Here is a 22,361-nt window from a genome sequence, read left to right on the forward strand (position 1 = left end):
ATTACTATGTAAAATACTCTGAATTCAATGCAATATGCAACCATGACAAGTAAAAACAGGGAAACCTAAGCAAATAGTTTTCTATCATTCTTAAAACATTTTCACCTTAGGATTCCTTTGATGAGAAATGACATCTTGGACTCCAATGCATCTCTATCATTATCCATGTCAGACTGAAATTCAGTAAAGAGCAGGAAAACCAATACTGTCATTATGAAATAATTTGGGTATTAGATTAAGAAGTAAAAGTGACACATTTATCTACTGGCGTTGAACAAACAACACAAAATCCCAATTCCTGCTGAAAAATTAGACTTTCAGAAGGAGTAAAGGATGGGTGATTACTGAAGCAGCTATTGATCATCATTATATTTCAAACTCACAAAGAGCGAGGAGGAGCGCTCTGGGAGCTATTTAAGGATCCAGCTCGGCAGAGTTTCAGCCCAGCTGGGGTCTGTGGCAGGAGGGAGAGAAAGAGGGAGGGTGGGAGTGACTGGAGTGGATCATATCCCCACTTTTCACTTTGCTCGTCCTGATGCTCTCACCACATGCCTGTCTGACAGATCTCCACTATGCTCTGTCCTTGTGAAGCCGGCTCACATTTGCGTTGGCAGTTTTTCAGCTCCCTGGAGGGAGGTCAGCTGACCTGGACTGATGCTTTATGGAGCCCTTAATCATTTACTTCAACATCAATCCTGCATATATACATGCCAAACACTCTAGTAGCATTTTTACTGAAATGCAGACACACTTAAACACATATTCAGACATCCTGAGCATAAAAAGCCCCATTGATAAGCTTCTGCTCACTCCGGTTTGGGCTTCCCATTCCCACTGAAAGGTGACTTTCATTCACGTCCAAGGACCACTGTACAGTTCTGTGACATTTACTTTGGCCAGGTTCCAACATTTATGATTGAGGAAGCATAAGTACAGCACTAATGAAGGGGGACATGCTGTCACGAAGGAGAATGACTGTCAGAAGTAGGAGTTGGGGGGGCGAGGTTGTTATTTTTATAATTAACATCATAGTGGGAACTATTTTAGCACAAAGTTGCTGCTGTCTCCCACTTCTTTCATTATGGATTTCTCTTTTGTTTATCAGACAGAAAAGCAATTAGGAACGTCACACATCACCCCCTCGGAGTATAATTGCTGACCAGTGATGCATGAAGTTAACGTAAAAATTATTTTGGCGTGTGAATCCAGGCAGAAATTCTCACTGAGCAGATTAAGCTTCAGTCTGACCAAGCTGAGCTTCCGCTGGATACCTTAACCCTAAGATTTTAACCCAAATTCTCTTTAAATCAGACAAATGTGGTGGGATGGTTTGTTTTTTTCCTCTTTTGGAATAGCAGAAGCACATCTAATGGGCTTTAAACATATAGAAACTCACTTCCAGTAACAACACAGCTAAAAAGGGATCTGGGTATGAGCTTAAAAACTAAAAAAGAAGGATTGGAGCGAAGAGAAGGTCTTAATGCCACTGAGGAATTTCTAATGATTTATGGATTTGACAGGTAGAGCTGTTGAGCATTATGTAGCTTTGGGGCAAAGCAGGTGATGAGCATCTAAAGCTGCGAGTGATTCAAGTGGATATGTTGGTTATATTTTCCTCCAACATATTCAAACAGAGACATGAGAATAAATCTAATTGTTTTCCAGTGAAAATAATGTTTTTATGTCGTACCTGTTTCCTCTCTGTCCCTCAGGGCCCCATGGGACCCAGAGGACCACCTGGGCCCTCAGGATCACCTGTAAGTACCTGCTTTACTCTGAACACACCACCCAAGCTGGGAGGGGCCGTAGATGCTGGTTAACGCAGTGTACTCATGCTTCGGTCTTATATTTGTAAAAGTGCATGCTGCATTGCATGCGCTCTTTATGATCCACCTCAGACAGCTGCACTGACCTTCATAATACCACAGAGTTTTCAGACTCCAGGGAGGACAGCATATCACAAGCTGGCAGACATCTTTTAAATGAGACTGTGGGCTTTTTTTCCCGGCACCTTAGAAGACTTTCGTCTCCCAGCTGCAGCCTGCGGGGCTTTTTCCTGTGCCACATCCCAGACAGATTGCTGAACACCTGACAATTTACCTTTCATACTGCCCAGTGGGCTTACAAGCCCCCACCCTCTAGACACACACATGCACACAAACACGCCCTTCCTCTTTCCACTACAACCACACTTTAGCGCTTTCAGTCCTTCCTGCCAGCCTGCAGACAGTGCCACCTGCCCCACCTCGGTCCTTTGGTTTAATTACAGTGATGGGCTCAGATTCAGAGACGTTTGTCAACTTAACATATGATGCACATGCATGGTAGAGTCTTATGAAAGGAGGCATGACTTCTTTTTTTCACTGACAACAGCTCCTTATTTAAAAACGATTTAGTTATTGTTATTTATATCTGTTTAAAACATTTTATGCTTTTTGTCATAAAAATCTGCGAAAAATGGAAGAAAAAAAAAAGTGATACCTCAATTTTCAGAAGCCCAGCAACCTTTGAATAGTTTTTGAATCATTTTTGTCATATTGTTGCTTTTTAAAGAATCAACAATGAACAGCAGTTGTGTTTGTGAGTGAAACAGATCTTGCTCTCATCCAATCACCTTTCGCCTCCCTCATCTTCTCAGGGCCCACAAGGTTTCCAAGGCAGCCCAGGAGAAGCTGGAGAGCCTGGACAATCTGTAAGTACCCTGCTCTGAAATGTCCCTTCTCTTGGAAAAGCTCTGTAGGATTTGATACTTTAATATTAGCCTCTGTTATAACCTTCTGTCTGATTATTTACCGCTTTTTTAGGCAGATTGTTTTAGTTTTGTTTTTTTTTTTTTCTATTTTTTGTTCATGGCTTTCACATCTCTTAAGAAATTGATCTGAATTAAATAAGTTATTCTGAGGCTCCTTGTTGTTCCAAATGTAAAAAAAAAAAAAAAATGTAATAAGCCTCTAAAGTCAGCATTTGTGTTTGGGAGGTGCAGTTCATCTGACTGTTGCCCACATAAAACAAAGTCAAGGTCGGAGCAAAAAACCATAGCTTTTTATTAAACTTACAGCACGCTTATGTCACAGTCTCTGTTTGTGAGTGTGAAATACAATGGAGAAAATAATCAGCAACACAACAAACAGGAGATACGACAGTTTGTTTATTTATTTATTTTTTAGTTCAACTGAAACAGATCTGTGTTCAGACTCCCAAAGCTAATGGAAAGCAGTGCAGTTTCCTGTCTGTGCTCCATTTCTTGACAACTCCTATCCAATTTTTTGTGCCCATCTAGTTGCTACATTTTGATGCCTCAGATTATCTTCAGTGATCCGTTAGGTCTCAGATTATGTGACACAAACATGTCATCACACTGGGAAAAGTTTGACAGTCTCTTTTCTTTCTGTCTTGGTTTCTTTTAACAGCGAACAAGTTTGTTTTTTCTCCAGTATATAGTTTTTAGATGTTATTGTTTTCTCTTCTTTTCTTCTGGAGTCAATCACTACCTCAAGACTTCCTAAACTCATGTTATCCATCTTTTCCCATCCTCCCTGTTCCCCTCAGCAGGTCGACAGGATGAAGTCTCCCCACTGCTGTGATAATCTGCTCATGTGGAGATCACACAGCCATGACTTTTTTTTTTTAAATGTGCCAGCACATCATTAAGTGTGATTAGAATCAAAAATCAGCTCCAGAAAATAATTGGAGAAGTCACAGTTTTGACAGTGTGTAGTTCAGCGAATCAGAAATGTTTGTCCTGGTGTTTCCTGTCAGAATATAAAATTCTGAATGCACTGCACTTCATTAGCTTGAAAAGATTACGATCACTTATCTGTAATACTAACATAGGGTGCCCTACGTAGAGATCAAACGTTGACACACGGTTTGATCTCTAGAATGAGGTAAAAATAACAAGTAAAAAATGTCAGCAAGGATGGATGAACATGAGAGCAATACAATTACAGAATGACTGTAATTGTTTCAGTCATCCTATAATTCACTGAAATTACAAGAAAGGTAAACTGAATACAAGGCAAGCTAAAGTTTGTATGTTTATGTTACTTTGTCCACATCTTTACGATTTCTTATTTTTTGCTAATTGTTTAAATTTAACAGTTAATTGAACCATTTCTTATTGTAAAATGCAGAAAAAAAGCTAGAACAATGTCACTGCTAAGGATTTTCTTATGCAATGCAAACTTATCAGTTTAAGCGTTAATTCATTTTTATAAACTAATTGTGATTTAATAAGGTAAATACCCATAAAGGTCAGAACTTAATTAAAGTGAAATTGTTTACTTGTGTCTTAGTTAAATGTTGCTCTTCTGTTTTTATCAGACCTGATCACAGAGAGAAAGGCAGTCTCTATTGTCGTCACTCATCAGTTAAAAATATAAACTGTGTGCTTGTTGCCCCCTGCTGGCTATAAATGGGAACTGTGACTCACCTTTTTTGTGTGTGTGTGTGTGTGTGTCTCCTACACAAACAGGGCCCCATGGGTCCCCGTGGCCCCTCCGGACCTCCTGGAAAACCCGGAGATGATGTAAGTGAAATTAATTTATTTAAAAATAATAATAATTATTATTATTATTGTAATAATTTGTATTTTAATAAAGTTTTTTTTATATCTTAACTATTTAATTAACTATTTAACATTTATTTTGATGGGTTAATTAAGAACTTGTAAATTACAGTAAAATTGTCATAATAATGAGATCTTAAACAATTAATTTTTCTTGCAAGACAAATTGTGCAATGTGTCAAAATGTGTGAACTACGGGTTTCCCAATTTAATGAGATAGAAATAAGAGTTAAGTTGCATTGTTTAATTGTTATTGCTTTGACACTTTATTTATTTAAACAAACAAAACTGTCACCTTTGTGGCGTTGAGTGATTCAATATTTCTTTCTRAWTAGTTGATTTTAATTCTTCTTCCCTGTTTAAGAATATGTTTTTTCAGTGGGTTCACTTGTTCAAATGCCTGCTCTTTGTAATACCCCTCTTTGTCCACATGATGGCAGTAGACATTTCACGTTTCACATTTTGTCCACTAGGAGTACTCATAGCACTGCTGTCAGCACTTGCAAAAACAAAACAAACGCATGCAGAAAGACTAAAAATACATGTTCATGTGATTTACTTAATATGTTTCTATTTTAGGGTGAACCAGGTAAACCAGGGAAATCAGGTGACCGTGGACCCACTGGACCTCAGGTGAGTCCTTCCAGTCAGCTACTTTTTCTAAAAATGTCTATGCAGGAAGCTCATAAAAGACATTTTTATCTTGGGAGATGATACAATGTGCATTGATAATGGTAAACAAAATGAGTTAATGATATATTTCATTTTTTGGCACTTTGTTACTGCTAAATCTCAGTCACAGCAAATGTAACTTGAACTTTAAATAACAACATTCAACTTGCATACATAATTTTACAGAATAAAAAAAGTTTGTTGATTCAGATCTATATCAACACTGAGGAACTTCCTGCAGCCTATCTAGGTGTAAATTGTAAAACACCTGTCTTATTTACTGATTACAAGATTCAGCACTCACATAGGTGAACTAACCGCCTTTAAATAAGATTAATTATGTCAAAAGGTGGGTACATGTTTTTAGTTTGAGAACAATTTAGTATCAAAGCACAAGATGAACCCATTGTAACTTGTTAGCATTCTTTGTCTATTTTCTGCTTTGTTAAAAGCATAATAATAATTTAAAATAAAAAGCATGGACTTTGCCTTCATTTCCTTCACTGCAGTGACCTCCTCCAATGTTCTACTTCCTTTTGTTGCACAGGGAGCTCGTGGTTTCCCAGGAACTCCTGGTCTGCCAGGCATCAAGGGACACAGAGTGAGTTTGTCACCTTAAAGATTTTCTCCCCAAAACATGGAGCTAATAATTCTCAGATTATTGACTGTAGCTTCTCTGCATTATCACCTCCTCAGGGTTATCCAGGTCTTGACGGTACAAAGGGAGAAACTGGTGCTGTTGGTTCGAAGGTGGGAATTTGTTTCCATGTTGGATCTTTGTCAAGCTTGTACTTGTTACACAACATTTGAAAGCTACATTGGCTATTGCATCAGTTGGTCTAACGCTGAGTTTACCAGCTATCACCATACTGTTGGGAAAGAAAGAAAAGAAATTCTTATTCTTTTCCACTGAATATTTCAGATAAAAATGTCAAAATGTATTTCTTAAAGTAAGACTTTCAAGATTCTGATTTTAGAATAACAACAGAAAAAGATATATGTCTCTGACCAACTTCAATTCAAAATCCAATATTGCTGCGAAAGCTTGTATAGATCTAGTTGGTATTAAATCTTTCCCATAAAACCTGTATTTGTGAACATGTGCCTTTATTGGTTTAATGCTTAGAGTGAAAACAGTCATTTAAGCCCAAAACTCCTGTTCTCTGTCAGGTACAAGTCAGAGCCAAAGTGTTGATTTGAATCTGATAGATTTATTTTGATCACTAAATTCTTTTAAATTTATACTCATTTTACTGTGTTTCCTAACCATTTGAAAGATCACTGTCTAATTTCTTATTAGAAAGAAAGTTATTTGTTGAATTAAAATAATCTAGAATCCACATCTACTAAGGCTATTAATATCCTGAGCTAAATGTACATGGCTATTAGGATGTGTTGTTGTTAATCTGGTGATGGAGTAGAAAAAATGAAAAATCCCACTGATTTTCTGACTTTTTAGCCAGAACCTTGTTATGTTGAGCTTAACATTTTTTGTTCCAGACTCACTTTCTTAAAATCCTTGCTAAATGGAGTGCAGCATAAGCAACCACTGGTCCTTCTCGGTTCCCCTGCAGCTTCTGCCAGTTCTCAAAATATTCTCAGCTTCGCTTCCTTTTTGAGTGGTTTATATTTAAATGCAAAGATGAAAGTGTTTTAATGACTCAGCTGTTTGGTTTTATGTTAACATTATAGATAATTCAGATGATATTAACCTTGTAAATAGCTGATGTCCTACACATATGTTGCACTTGAACCACAGTTTGAGAACCATAGTTACTGGGTAAACATACACTAAGGTGTTTTATAAAGTGCTTAGACATTAAACTTCTAATTTTTCCAACTTAAGATGACAGATGACAATTAGAAGAAAAAAAACAACATTTTATTGAGTTTTGTGAAATTGTCTTGCCATATTAAGAACTAAATCTTTCTTTTTTTTAGGGTGAGGCTGGTGCTCCTGGCGAGAGCGGCGCTCCCGGACCCATGGTGTGTGTTCATTGGCCATACAAAAGCAGCACGTAAAAAAAAAGAAACACTTATTCACAGATAATAAGAATAGTGTCTTATTAAATTTTTTTTCTTGCAAAGGGACCTCGTGGTTTGCCTGGGGAGAGAGGACGTCCCGGGTCCACTGGAGCTGCTGTAGGTGCAACTTTCTTCACTAAAAGCCGGCTCTGGATTTGGATTTAACACGTTGTTTTTTGCCTTTGTTTGATCAATGAATTAAGAATGGTGAAGTGAAAATTATACACTGGAGCTTTGCTGTAACTTAGTGTGTTCTGGGCTCAGGGTGCACGTGGAAACGATGGCTTGCCCGGTCCTGCTGGTCCTCCAGTAAGTATCATTTTAAATATATTTTAACCAGCTTAAGATATTTGTATTTAATAAGTAACAAGTTCAGTTTACTGTGTGAAATTTGTGTTTTTACCCTCACTTTGCTAGTTGAGAGCCTGAACTCTAACAGCTGCATGTGTCACCTGTCTTTCCTCTTGTTTTAGGGCCCTGTTGGTCCAGCTGGAGCTCCAGGCTTCCCCGGATCTCCTGGTACAAAGGTAGGCAACAAAATGACCAAATCCAGCACCAACTCAGTTCTTACAGTTATTTTCAATAAAGTGTTGTTTAGTTTAGTTGTTTCTTTTTTTCCTGTATTTTCAAATTATTTACTGCTAATTGTTTTCTGAAAGAAACATATTAACATATTTGTAATAAAAAGAACACGTTTTCTGAAAGATTCATGTATTGACTTTAAGGAAGATTTTCTGAGGGAATATATTGAGATTTTGAAACAGAAGAGCTTTGCTCCATTTGGGCTGTAAAATAAAGAAGATGTTTTCTTTAGTTTCCATCTTTATCTTTTGATCCCAACACTGTATTTTTATGTCTTTTCTCTCTATGATTTATTCTTACATGATGGCAGAGAGACTCAACTCTCTTTTGTTTGGAAAGTCTTCTAGGAATTGTAAATGGAGGATCTCTTTTCAAAATGTAACAGCTTCCCTTGAATTTGCCATAGCAAAGACTGGAGAGAAGTGTTTTTTTTTTTTTTCTATTGTGTTATGCATTTTGATGACACAAAATACTTAAAAACACATGATGTATTTTGCTTGCAGTGGATTGTGAGAAACTCTATGTGAGTTTTTGTGACTAGTCTAACGTCCCCTGATGGAAAACTGTTAAAAATATCATATTTCGTGCTTCTGTGATTCCTTGAGGAGTGTTTTTTGAGACCTGCTTTTTCTCTCTTTAGCATTTATTTATTACAATCTCATCTTACTGTTTCTTCTTTGCTCCTTTGAACCTTATGAGAAAAGCTTTGAACTGACTCCAGCATAGAAAAAAAGTTGGCTGCAGCACAGCTGAATAAACTGAACTCCTGAAAAGAAAAGAAGTGACAGTTTTATTTAGCTTAATGTACATTTTTATTATTTGTTTAAAGAAAACATGGCATTACAATATTTTGTGTAGTGCTCTCAACCTCATTTTGGTGTCTGTAAAAATGTAGACAATAGAAATAACTTTGTCAAGGTGAAAAGAAACCTGTCTGTTCAATCTAAATATTTTGCACACAAGTGTTTATGTCTCAGCAAAAATTTGTTGCTATTATTTAAATTTTACTACTAAAGGAATTCCATTCACCACCCTGAGGCTGCTTACCAGCAGTAAAATGTTGGCCCTTTCTCCACAGAAAGAGAGTTCCCAGAATAACTCTTTGGAATAGAGGCCCAAGTTTTTTCAGTGCTGAACCAAAACATCTGCTATATATTATTTACTTGGGTTGGTTGAACAAACTACAGAGAGGCCTAGAAAAGTCTAAATATTAGGTGTTTTGTTTAATAATATTTTAAAATATTATTTTAAATAAACTGAACTGACACAGAGATTTTTATATTAATGTTTTGATCCATAGTCATGTGAAAAACTAAGTACACCCCATGATTTAATAGTTGGGATCTTTAGACTTTGTTAGTTTCTTTCATTTCTGTGGAGAAATCTCATCTCATGATACTTCAGCTTTTATAAAGTTACCTGACGTTAGTTTATGCACAGTCATCTAAAAGTTGTATCACTGCATTTCAATCTATTTGAGGTCTGAGCTTTGACTAGGCCATTGCAAATCTTAATATAAATTTTTTTTTCGGCCAGTATGTTAGGAATTGCCTTCTATGTTTTGGATTGCTGTCCGGCTTAGGACTTAGGGTTAAGCTTAAGCTATTAGACACTTTGCTTCACATTTGATTACAGAATAATTTAGTAAACAGCAAAGTTAGTCATCTGACTAAATTACCACTCCTCCTCCTCTCTCTGTGGCTGAAGGATGATCCCAAATCATAAACACTCCACCACCATACCTGACAGTAGTCATTGGGTGATTGTGCAGAATTTCTTCATACACAGCAAGTGCATTTTGGCCAAACATCTATACTTTGGTCTTACAACCTAACATTTCATAGTTCATTCAGATACAAGTTTGCAATAATGGAAAATTCTTTCTCCTGGCAATCACTCCAAACAAACCATACATGTCCTCAGTTTTTGTAATTTTACTGTCATAAACCTTAATATTTGACTTGTTAACTGAGACCTGAAGAGTGTGAGATGTTCTTAGTTTTTTTCTCTTTTTTTTTTGCTAATTCTATGAGCTGTGTTTGGTTTGACATTAGCGTGAATTAGCTCCTTGCAACTGTTCGTTTTGCACATATGAAAAATCTTTCTCTCTGTAGTTTTAAAGACTTCATTTTGTTATGTATTCCCAAAAGATCCCATGTTTTCCACATCAATGGGCAACAATTGTCAACAAAATAAAATGATGAATGGTAAGGCAGTTACAAAAAAAGAAGAGGTGCCAGATGACTGGACAAGTACAGCAGAGGTTGAGGCAAAGTTGTTTGATTTGGATAGATCAGAAATGTATATGGAAGTATTTTTTATTCAGTTTCCTTCCACAATTTCTAAACAAATATTGAAAATCCAATCTTATAGAAACACAGATTCACTTTTGTGTCATTATTTTTAACATAATGTAATCACATCCTGTTGATTTTGTCATGTTTGCTGAAAAATGTTTGTCCAAGGAACTATTGCATTTCATCATTTCACAGGGCTTGTATGGCAAACTGGACACAAAGGAAGGAGAAAGGGAATTATTTTAATTGGATAAATAGTAGCAATAGGTTCAAACTGACATGCTTGTGATTAAGAATGAAAATAGGAACGTGCTAATTAGTGAAAGAAGTGGGTTGAGAATATGAGAGGAGTACACTGAGGAGCTAAATAATAAAAATAAGAGACTAAAGAGGACAGATGGAGGAAAGTTAGATTCAAAAAGTTTAGAGATTTAGTCTGGAGGAAGTGTGGGCAAACATGAAGAGGATGAAGAGATTACGGAGATGTGTTGGAGAGAGGGCTGTGATCTCTTTCAACAGATGGTTTAACACAATCCTTGATGGTGAGAATATGCTAACAGGGAACAGATATTCAATTTTAGAAGAACAATAGAGGACTGAGATTGATGAGTTTTGTCTTTGTGGGTCTAGAGAAAGCACTTGCTGCACCATTAGCAAATATTTTTCTCGTTATAGATAAGATCTGTTTGTGAAACAGCAGTTTCAGATACTCAAATAAGGATTGGACTGAGGGACAAAAGTAATCCAAACCATGCCCTACGTGAAAACATGCTAGTTTTTGTTTGGTTAGCCAAATATTCTGAATAAATCTTAGATGGGTACTAGAGACTGTTCCGATTTTAACATCTGTAGAAGAAATATCTAGATCAGAAATCAGTAACAATGTGCACAATCCATAAAGGCAGATCTATTCAGTCTCATTGTAAGCCTTGTGCTTTGAGCGACGTCATGCTTTATTATTTATTTTACATTTTATTTAGAATTTCTAATTTCACTTCCTAACCATTTAAAAGAAGATTTTTTGCAGTTTGTCAGTTTCAGTTTATTTATTTTATATTGGCTGTTATAGATCTAATTGCAGTGACTGTACAAAGTAAAGTTGTGTTGTTTTTGCATGTTTGACCAAGCTTATGAAGCTATAGTGTATTTAAGTGTGCTCTACTGGGATAGAGTTTTCAAATAAATTTGTAAGTCAGTACATGTATATCTGTGTCTAAAAAAAGAAATGCTTTAAGTCGACTCAGCTGCTTTTCTGTATCGGCTTGTATCGGCCGGTACTAAGCCTCAGATATCAGTATCGGTATCTGAAGTGAAGAAAGTGGATCGGTGCATCCAAAGCGGGCACAAACAGTGGTACTGCATTAGTAATGAGGTGATCCAGTGAAGTGTATGATGAAGATGCAGGACATACACAACGACAGTGAGAAGGGAGTGATGCAAAAGGGATCAGCTGTGTGTAACGTTTTGCTTGCAATGGTGATGGGAAGGTAGACCGACGAGGTTGCACAGCTCTGCCTATTCATTGGCTAGAATGTATGGAGACGACATTATGGTCTATGATGAGGGTTGGGATCAAACTGAAGAGAGCCTGGAGATGTGAAAAGATGTTCTGGAGAGAATAGGAATCATTAGAAGCAGCAGCACTATCCACTGTTCTGTGCTTTGTGCTTCAGCTCTGTTCTCAGACCAGAGGACAGATCAGAGGCTTTAATAACAAATTGGCTTCATCAGATATTATTTGAAACTGCTTGAAGAGGAGGAAGATTAGGATTAGGATGTTTGGTAAGTATGGATTTAATTCAAGCAAGCTGTGAGAGTCTTTCCAATTATATGTACTGATAACTGCTGATGAGATCACCTGATGCATGGACTGAGTTTCAGTTTTTGGTTTGCAAGCACAAGCAGTTTCTGGTAGCCACACATTGCTGTGACGAGGGTCTCTCCAAAATCATTTTGTTCTTTCTGTTGCCATTTGAAAAAAGACGAGACTGAGACCAGATTGCTACTCTCAGTGTCGCCCATATCCTCTTCTGATATGGGCGACATGGGCAACTTCCCAGGGCAGCTTCTTGTGGGGGAGTGGCATGAGCCGCTTTTTTTGTGTGTACCAAAATAGCAGTAATTTTCTATTATTTCTGATGGCCGCAAAGGTGGTTCGCCCAGGGCGCCAAATGGACTGGGACCTGTGGCTACTCTTCTTTGAAAGACAGTCGCACAAGATGAAGTTGTGTGAATGCTGTTGTACTACACCAAGCAAATACAGTCATGCAGATGCAGAACCAGTTTTGTACTACTACCTCTTTAAAAACTTGACAGATCTCTCCTAAGTGGAGAGTGAGCTGTGGGATTTAATCCTGAGCTCACTTCCAAATTGATAAATCCTGAAATGAGCTTAAAAATGATCAGACACTTTTAAACACATGTTATATATATATTAGGGCCAATAACTAATCATGATTGTACCTTTTTTCTTCTCTTTAATTAAACTTATAGAACAGATGATTCAACAGATGTCAGCTTTTTTAAATCAGTTAATAACTAAATGGTTTCCTGAGTGATAATTGTGTAAATTTGGAGCACATGTAATTGGTTTTGAGTTAAATCTGTGTTTTGTCTAAATAGCATCCGCATAGGGCAGTATAATTTGTTAATATACAGCTGGATAAAACTTTTAATAATAAAAGTTTTGCTCCTTCTCTAAATTGTTAATTCATTTTAATTGAATGAACAATGAATGCCTGGTTTTCTGGCACATTTCAGAAATATTTTTTTGTACCTTTGAAAGTTTATCAAAGTTCTGTAAAATTAAGACGATCAATTGCATGTGGTCAACACAAATTAATAAATGATTGCCCTTTTGTCTGTGTTGTACTTAGGGTGAAGCTGGTCCTACTGGCGCTCGTGGTCCCGAAGGAGCCCAGGGGCCCCGTGGAGAGTCAGGCACTCCTGGATCATCTGGACCCTCTGGTGCTTCTGTAAGTGATTCCATAAACAAAAATTTGAAAATAAAGATATGGGATAAACCATATTATTAATTCAATAAACCCTGACTTCAGTCAGTTCAAAACATATTTAATTATGAAGATGATTTATTTTAGCATATTTGCTTGTTTTGTCTCTTTTTCCTGCAGGGTAATCCTGGCACTGATGGTATCCCTGGAGCTAAAGGCTCAGCAGTAAGTTTTTTTTTTGTTTGTTTGTTTCTGTTGTTTTTGATCAGTCAGTCAGTCGACTTCACTTCCTCTTCTCTGTCTTTCTGTAGGGTGCTCCAGGTATCGCAGGTGCTCCTGGCTTCCCTGGACCTCGTGGGCCTCCTGGACCTCAGGGAGCAACTGGACCTCTTGGACCAAAAGGAACATCTGTACATACTTTATGACTCTATATACTTTATTGGAGCTCTGTTGTTTAGAAACTACCTGGCTTCTAATTTGGTTTACAGTACAGAAATTATGTTTGCTGCTAATTTCTCTTTCAGAATGATTAATCTGGAAAATGCCGTCCCTTCTTATTACTTCTCTTTATCTCCTCTTTGGATCTAGGGAGATCCAGGAATCGCCGGATTCAAAGGGGAAGCTGGACCAAAGGGAGAAATTGTGAGTTTTGTTTTCATTTTATTCATTTTGAATGTCAATTTTTTTGTTTTGTTTTGTTTTAAAGTAAATAAGAAATATTATGTTCCTTCAGACAAGGCTTTTAATATTTAATCTTTTTTCTTTCACTCCAATTTGATGGTGGTTTTTCTCTACAAATTGAATTTGTTGACAGGGACCAGTTGGACTTCAGGGAGCCCCTGGCCCTCAAGGAGAAGAAGGCAAGAGAGGACCCAGAGGTGAGCCTGGTTCTGCTGGACCTCTAGGACCTCCAGGAGAAAGAGTAAGTATCAAAAATCTAATTAAACTGGTTACTTTGAAGAAAATACAACAAGTTTAGAGTTAAAATTTCTGTTAAATTAATGCTTAACCTTTTGTTCATAATGAATGCCATGGTTACATCATGATAATGACATAGTTGAGCTTGTTGTTTCTTTTAAATACATATTTTATTCATGATGAAACCATAACTTTGATTTTTTTGTTTTGTTTTGTTTACTTCATAGGGAGCTCCTGGTAACCGTGGTTTCCCTGGTCAGGATGGTCTGGCTGGTCACAAGGTGAGCTATGGTTACAGAATAATATGTAACAAAAATAWTTCTCAACCTCAAAACTGACAGTGAGAAGACATAAAGTACACAGTTTGAAAAGAATCATTTCTATTTGACAGATATCATTTCACCTCAAGCAATATTTAATCTTCCATTTGCTGACTTGTCCCAATTGATCTCAATCTGCAAAGTTGACAACTGGGAAATGATTTGTTAATTATTGTCTATCGTACGCCAAAAATCAGCAAAATTTTTGTCATTTTTTTATTGTTCCCTAGAGAGCATCGATTGATGTATAAATGCTTTATAAGCAAATTTATATTTTACTATTATTAATAATACTATTTGTTGTAGTAGTAGAAGTAGTAATGTATCAAGTCCCGGATGAAATTTCTAAAATATCATTTTTCAATTCTTCATAATTCTTAAATCAAGTTAAGTTGAATAAAGCAGCGTATAACTAATTAAATGACAAGGTCGATGACATGTGTAACGAGTCTGTTGACACCTCAGAGTTTGCTGACCTCAAATCAGTTTTTTACTCCTGAGTTAATAAAAATTAAGGAAAATATTCCTCTCCTGTTTCATTTGGATTTCACTCTGATTTTCGCCACCATTTAATGTACTTCTGCTTTGTGGCCACCAGATGGAAGCATAGTTCACAACCCCATCATGCCTATATATGACCTACATATGCCATATCACTTAGGCCAATGTCTCATCTAACATTATCTTCTCATAGACAGTTTCATTTAATATAAAATGAATCCATCACAATTTAAGTTATTGATTCAGCAGATCAATAAAGAACTACTGCTCACTCTTAACAGGGAAGCTTATTTCCTTAGAGGTAGAAAGGAAGTTGTGCCACCCACCAATTTGGGCCTAACTGAATGGTTTTCTTTTTTCCCTTTGCTTTTTTAACAGGGAGCCCCAGGTGAGCGCGGACCCCCTGGGGCCAGTGGTGCCAAGGGAGCCACTGGTGACCCTGGCCGTCCTGGAGAGTCTGGTCTTCCTGGTGCAAGGGTAAATTACGCTCACAGTGTTCTGTCAGTTCGCACTTCACAAATCCCCCTGGTTAAATCCTAATTAAGTCTTATTTATAGTTCATCACCTAAACATCTAGTTTACAACATGACCTACTTTTCATTCATTCATCATTTTAAATGAAATAAAGCCTTTAAAAATATGTAGAGCATGACATCATTCAGTCGTTGGCCAGCCAATTATTTCATGTAATAGTATTTGCAGCCATGCTCCTGCAGCTTATTTACAACAGTTTAATTATTTCTTCTCTTCTCACTGACAAATAAAAATATCAGTAAAGCTGCTCTCATCCACATTCACGCAGCTACAGTGGAAAAAAATTATTTAGCATAATTTAAACGCATCTGTGTTGTTGTTTTGGTTGTGCTTGTTAAAACAGAACATGAAAATCTACTGCTGTTCTCACTCCCTTCCTGCAGCAGGCTCCGCTGTGGAAAGAAGTGAAGCTGGATTAAAGTTTGGCCTAAAAGTCTCTGAAAAAGCCAACATATTCCTAACACTTACAGCTGCAGCAGGAAGTGTGTGCAGCAGAAGAAGCAGCCATGTGTACAAACTTGAGAGTTAGCTTCACTATCTTAGCATTTAAGTTGATGTCATATTAAATAAATAACAGCAAATACTTGGTTACTTTTAGGAGATAAACAAAAGAAGGTAACATGCTATGAAATACAATCCATTAAGCAGGTGCAATTAAAGTCAAAAGCAGACTTAATGCTAAGTTTTGGCAAGGATTTCATGTTTGTCTTGACTCTTCTTAAATTCTTTCTCTCAGCTTTTTTTATTCACTCTGTTGGATTGTAGCTTTCAGATTTAAAACTCAATCACTGTACACAAGGTGCTGCTCTTACAGCAGGTAGACAGGACATATAAATCAAGCTTGTTCCTCAAAGCTTGATCAAAATGAGTAATTTTAATTCTCACTTACGCAGCACTTTTTCTAGCTCCTGCAGTGATTAAATCGCTTCACACTTGCATAAACACACAGTGTTGTAGTTGCCTTCCTTTGCTCTCATTCACGTGTCATTTTCCTTAATTATTGAACTGCTGCTTCCTGCATAAATTACCGGTCTAATGTGTAAATGCTGTTTTCCACAGGGATTTGTTTTTTCCTACCAGCCGTGTTTTGTGTGTGTTTTAATAGAGTCATCTCTTGGTTCATCTGTTTTGTTTTTTGTTCTCGATCTCTGACAGGGTCTGACTGGTCGTCCTGGTGATGCTGGACCTCAGGGCAAAGTTGGGCCTTCTGTAAGTGCAATCATTTGTGTAACAGATGTATGAATGTGTTTCAAGTATTCAATTGTTTTTTATTATTATTGTTAGCTCGTTGGAATTATTAGTTGTAATAATGACTTAAACAAAACCTTGACGTGCTTTAAATCTAAGATTTAACAGAAAAGACAATTATGTTATTAATTGTGGATGAACTCTATGTGCTCCTATTTATGACATTATTGTTCCATTTAATCATTTATTACTTTATTTCTCTTTTAGTTAAGAAATTTTGTAAGGCAAATCACAGAAATATTCAAATCTTGAAATGCAATTTAATTTATCTGTACAAAATTTTCCAAAAACATCCAATGACATTATATTTTCAATTATTTCGATTCTAAACACTGTTTGGACCAACTCAGAACAAATTGTTGGCAGATATTTTTATATTAAGACATAAAAACACATTTGCTTACAAAATGATCCCTTTTATGTGATTCCATTTTGCAACCAAACACAGTAAGGCATGAAACGATGCAAACTGAAATTACAAACGGCTAAAATGACCAGAACAAAGAAGAAATCACAACAAATAACAGTTTTCCACCAATAATAAGCTTCTTTAAAGTTGTAGCAGTCTTCTGTAAACTCATATTGTCTAAATAAAAATGAGAGGTGGTGAACATTTCCACTTACGTGCGTTAATATAATTTAGCCCCGTAGAAGCTGCAAACAACTGCAAGGTTTTGTCTCTAATAGAAGGACTATATCATCCGCTAAACAATAAAAGAAAATTTAATGTGTTTATATTTTTTTTAAGCAAAAAAAAAAAACAATTTGTTAGCCCATGCATGCGTGTGTGTGTTTTTAATATCTCATATAAAACAGCCAGGGAGGGACTTGTAACTCAATAATAACTGTACGAAATGTTCACAGCCATTATTCATCTGCTTCATTGTGATTATTGCCACAACTTTTACATGAAAACTCACTAACAAATCATTCTGACTCCGCTCAGACATTTTCTGTCTTCATTTTGATATTTTCCCTCAACATTGGCTTCATGTCACTGCATCCTTAGCTTTTCTGTCACATCTAAAACATTTCAATCTTCATCCGCTCTTTGTGATTTTGATTTGATTTGAATTTGCCAGGGAGCTCCAGGTGAGGACGGACGTCCAGGACCCCCCGGCCCTCAGGGAGCCAGAGGACAGCCTGGTGTTATGGGGTTCCCTGGACCCAAAGGAGGAACTGTAAGTATTACAAGCATGCGACAAGATGATTTATCTGGTCATTATGTCGATGACTTCCTGAAAATATATGCCTAAAACAAAATCATACAGTAGACTGGATTAGCATCATCTGACTTGCTCTGCTGCACCAACATATGCAGCTTCTCCTCTCTATAAATAGGTGCAGCACCGAGCTCGGCCGCAGTGGCATATTGACTGACAGGTGCTTCTTATTTTTATTGTTAACAGGGTGAATCTGGCAAATCTGGTGAGAAAGGACTGGCCGGAGCTCCTGGTCTGAGAGTAAGTTGATGTTTTCTTTGTTTATTAATATGCAAAAATTATTTTTTGAGGATTTTAAGAAAGAAATGATATTGCTAGTACCACATAGTGTCTGCTTAAAGTATCTTTCACAAAGCTCAGTATGAAGTATTGATTAATTGTGCAAAGCAACTATTTTTAGATTATTTTCAGTTCAAAGCTCAGCATTTTGCACATCTTCTATTGTAGGAGTGAATTGCATTGCAGTTCTATTAAACTCTGACTTTGACTCGGCTGGAGAATTGTGTTAAAAAAGCTCAGTTATACCTCTGAGATGTCTGTCAGCTAATAGCATCACCTTTGGCTTTGGCTAAACTCATGATATCTATCTTTTCACTCTCTTCAGGGTCTGCCCGGAAAAGATGGAGAAACGGGCGCGGCTGGACCCCCTGGCCCTGCTGTATGTATCTTCATCTCCCCACCCGACTCTGTTCACCTTCTACACTGATGCTATCTCTTCTTTTTCTGAGTCTACACTTGGAAACATCATTCAGTATCTCAATTTCCCCAGACTAGGTCTACAATAGCTCTGTCTGGAACAAAAAAAAAAGTCCTTGACGCTTACGTCTGAGCATTATGGGATGGCAAAAGTGACTCACTGACCATCAGCTAACATGGAATGGTTTATTTTCAAGGCATTAATATATATTTCACATAAAAAGAATGAGAATTAGAACATTTATGGCATCATTGAAACATGTTTTGATATTTTTTCATCATCATAAAGTCTACATGAATTGCATTAATTGATTTTGTGTTTAGGGCCCTGCTGGGGAGAGAGGAGAGCAAGGACAGCCTGGTCCCTCTGGTTTCCAGGTACGTCTATACTTAATTTATACTTAAATTCATTTATTCAGCTTTTTGAATTATACAGGTTCCATAGTTAATTTACTGGATTCAGGAGTTCATCTACCAATCGTCTCTTCTTCTTTTCTGTGTGCAGGGTCTTCCAGGGCCTCCTGGTCCTCCTGGTGAGGGAGGCAAACCGGGAGACCAGGTTGGTACAATTTTTTTTGGGTACAGCTGAAAGGTCACAACTTGTCCAGTAGCACAGGAAAACAAGCTTTGTATGGAATTTGCAGAAACGTTCCTACATCTTCCTGCAGGTATATACTGGTCTACAGTATATAGACCAGTATACTGCACTGGTCTGTACTGCACAAGTGACACCACAGAATTTACTCTAAATAATAACATGTGTTATGGTTTACAGAAATAAATGAATCAGTGAACATATTTCTTTTTCTCTAAAGTTATGTTTAAAAAAAAGTTCAAACTGTGTCTTTTTCTAAACTCCTGCTGCAGCTAGCTGTGCTACATTGCAACGCTGGCTTGTGTATAAACAAAAGGTGGAGATTTAGTTTTAGCCATCACTTCATCAAGTGCTTTACAAAATATGTTAGAATTTGCATCTAAGAAAAATTTACTTTTGCTGCAGCTTAGTATTTCAACAGGAGAGTTTTTCTTGCTCTATAAAGTTTCTTTTGCCTCCAACGTAGGTGGCTGCTGCCCCTTACTTTCCATGCTAATTATAGTGCCAGGAGAAAGAGCAGCAGTTTTCAGTCAGAAGCTTAAACTTAAACACAGTTCATCTGTACCAGATACTGCAGCTGCTTTAACTTTAACCAAGTTCTGTCTGAAAAGGTTTGACGCCATAATCAAAAAATAGAAATAGAAATAGCCTATATTTTTTAAAAAGTTATCAAGTACCTCCTGTTAACATGAGTCAGAGAGCATTTATATAACAGCAATATATTTCTAGACTCAATAGTTGCACTGTTGACACTCAAGCATCCTGATCTTCTGCTCTTTACTGTCTGCTTGTCTCTTTAGGGCGTTCCAGGAGAAGCTGGAGCTGCTGGTGCCACCGGACCCAGAGTAAGTCCCTTCGATTTCACTTAAACTGGTCGGTCATGTGGTTATCGCAAAGGATTACAGAGATGTGTCATTAAAAAGTTATGGTCAATTTCAGATATCTGATTTTTGACAACTTTTTACCTGCCGATTCTTAGTTGGGCCAATTTCAACGCAAAAAGACACAAGAACAGCATCGAAAAGCATTTGGTTGTCATTAGTGATATTACAAGCAGAGGCGATGTTATGTCTTTTGTGTGTGCGAGAAAAATCACAGTAAAACAAGGATATTTCAAAGTAAGACTTGCAGGATTTTAAGCTGTCTTTAGATTATTTATATTAGCCTGATTAGAGTGGTTAACATTTCTTGGTGAAATTCATATTTGCTTTAGCTCTCAGATTTCCAAAAGGCTGTAAACATTTTATGATGAGGTGAAAAACTCAATATGTAAAACAGAAGAAACTTACTCAAAGTCCTGTTCTCTCACACTTTCCGACATCCTGAATGAACATGTTTTATTTTCTTTGAAACTACTTCTTACATGTCTGCTCTTGAGTTCATTTGTAAACCTCCGCCACTGAAAATAGCTAACTTTGAGTGTTTTTTTACTCAGTAAGGGCATCCAAACCGTAGATTTGCCAGGGTTACATGTCAGCTCATACATAATGTGACCTCCAATCAATAAAGTATTTTAGCTTTTAGTTTACTTATCCATTTCTGGCCAGCAGTTGATTTTTCTGTGTGTTACTGATGGTTTTTAATTGTTGCTGTGCCCCTTTTCAGGGAGAGCGTGGTTTTCCAGGAGAGAGAGGAGCTGCTGGACCGCAAGGTTTGCAGGGACCCAGAGGTCTGCCTGGGACTCCTGGAACTGATGGACCCAAGGTGAGTTCAGACCAGGACTGTTATCCAGTCAACGGGTTTCGATCAGGTGCGCCTACACAGCTGGCAAACATGTTACTAGGTATCTGTATCGCTGGAACAGCCGACACAGAGCAACCTGAGGAGATGAGTGACTGACTAATTACGTCTTCTGTTTTTGTGTTTTATATCATTTTACTTTTGGTGATTTCCTAAGAAAGTTATTGGGAGAGTTACCTCACCCCAATCGAGTTCTTAATTGTCTGGTGATTTGTCAGAAGATGACAGTCTAATGGAAGTCTAAATTACCTCTGGGTCATGAAACAGCACCCCCGTTCAGTATTCTTGATGACGAACATTTCATTTCATAAAAGGGAATTAACTTTGTGGTGCCTTAGTGACTCTGAGGCAGCTCTTACCAAATTATAGCTCATGGGTTTGACGTTATTAACAGGGGTTCTAAGGGAAAAACTCTGTTGTGTTTCTAATTGTACCCTGAAATTCAGAAAATAATCCAAATTGAGTTTGACAAAACATCCCTGCTGCACAGTTTGTAAYACCAGAAAAAGTTGTTTTACTTGTGCAACGGTTAGAGTTCCAGCAAACGTCCAGACTGGGATTGATGTACTTCTGGACCTTATTAATCTCTCCCTTTTGCTCATATTTCTTTTCCTAGTTTATGTAATGTCCAATACCATCAGCTTTCATTCTGTCTCTGCAATAAAAAACAGGAAACCTCAGTTTTTGAATCGAATCATGCGTTTTTGCATCTCTGTCAACTCCTTCTGCAGCAGTAATTTGTCACTAGTGCATCGAGGGTGGAAAGAGCTCACAGCAGTAGCGGCTCTCTATCGTTTGGTTTATTATCAGCTCAGATTTTAATCCCAGTTTATAGATTTTTTTTTCCCTGTGAGGTCAGACAGGAGGGATAGAGAGGATGAGGATTAGAGCCAGCATGAGTGTGATGATGGCGATGGGGGTGGGGTGAACAGACATTCTGTAGGTGGTATTAAAAAAAAAGAAAGCAGCAGATTTATTGCGCAAGCCACACTGCTATGTACGTCACTCGCTTGGCCTTGAGTAAACAGTAGCTTGAAAGTACCCAAAGGAGAAATTGCTGCAGCGTGAGCCCGGCTGTTAGCCGTAATAACACGAGATAGGATCGAGATACGGTGTGCATCTGAAGCCGAGCAGAATAGATTCTGTATAAATCTTACAAGTTCTGACCAGGAGTGGGCCTGATGCAGCCACTTCAAAAAAAAAATCAAAGACTGCCTTTTTCTTAATTTGTTTTTTTGCCTTTGATCTTCACAATAGAGTTTGTCCTGACAAGAGACAGCTTTCTTTTACTGAAAGAGCAATAAGGGGCTACATATAACTTTAACTTTATTTGTTGTGATTTGGATCAAGTTCTTTTATTTTTCCCATCCTTTTATAGCTTTGGAAACAAAGCACCACATCAGAAATGGGTTTGGTCCTTTGTTGAAGCAGACAAATTTTTCTTTTCTTACCCTCAGATGTCATCATTATTTCATTATGTTTTCAACCAAAA

At 37.3% G+C, this 22,361-nt stretch overlaps 1 protein-coding gene across 2 annotated transcripts in view; it reads left to right on the forward strand.

Annotated features, from left to right (window-relative positions):
• Positions 1-22,361, forward strand: part of col2a1b (collagen, type II, alpha 1b) — a 51,729-nt gene that overhangs the window by 10,446 nt on the left and 18,922 nt on the right. For both annotated transcript variants that reach the window (XM_008408500.1, XM_008408501.1), the window contains 25 exons: positions 1,713-1,757; positions 2,639-2,692; positions 4,475-4,528; positions 5,147-5,200; positions 5,787-5,840; positions 5,936-5,989; positions 7,181-7,225; positions 7,328-7,381; positions 7,529-7,573; positions 7,738-7,791; positions 13,020-13,118; positions 13,275-13,319; positions 13,406-13,504; positions 13,683-13,736; positions 13,909-14,016; positions 14,240-14,293; positions 15,212-15,310; positions 16,523-16,576; positions 17,698-17,796; positions 18,025-18,078; positions 18,443-18,496; positions 18,859-18,912; positions 19,040-19,093; positions 19,930-19,974; positions 20,735-20,833. In XM_008408500.1, coding sequence (XP_008406722.1) covers positions 1,713-1,757; positions 2,639-2,692; positions 4,475-4,528; positions 5,147-5,200; positions 5,787-5,840; positions 5,936-5,989; positions 7,181-7,225; positions 7,328-7,381; positions 7,529-7,573; positions 7,738-7,791; positions 13,020-13,118; positions 13,275-13,319; positions 13,406-13,504; positions 13,683-13,736; positions 13,909-14,016; positions 14,240-14,293; positions 15,212-15,310; positions 16,523-16,576; positions 17,698-17,796; positions 18,025-18,078; positions 18,443-18,496; positions 18,859-18,912; positions 19,040-19,093; positions 19,930-19,974; positions 20,735-20,833 — 1,584 coding nt within the window. The remainder of the gene's footprint in view (positions 1-1,712; positions 1,758-2,638; positions 2,693-4,474; positions 4,529-5,146; positions 5,201-5,786; positions 5,841-5,935; positions 5,990-7,180; positions 7,226-7,327; positions 7,382-7,528; positions 7,574-7,737; positions 7,792-13,019; positions 13,119-13,274; positions 13,320-13,405; positions 13,505-13,682; positions 13,737-13,908; positions 14,017-14,239; positions 14,294-15,211; positions 15,311-16,522; positions 16,577-17,697; positions 17,797-18,024; positions 18,079-18,442; positions 18,497-18,858; positions 18,913-19,039; positions 19,094-19,929; positions 19,975-20,734; positions 20,834-22,361) is intronic.

This window comes from Poecilia reticulata, linkage group LG5 (genome assembly GCF_000633615.1).
Source record: "Poecilia reticulata strain Guanapo linkage group LG5, Guppy_female_1.0+MT, whole genome shotgun sequence".
Taxonomy (NCBI): Eukaryota; Metazoa; Chordata; class Actinopteri; order Cyprinodontiformes; family Poeciliidae; genus Poecilia; species Poecilia reticulata.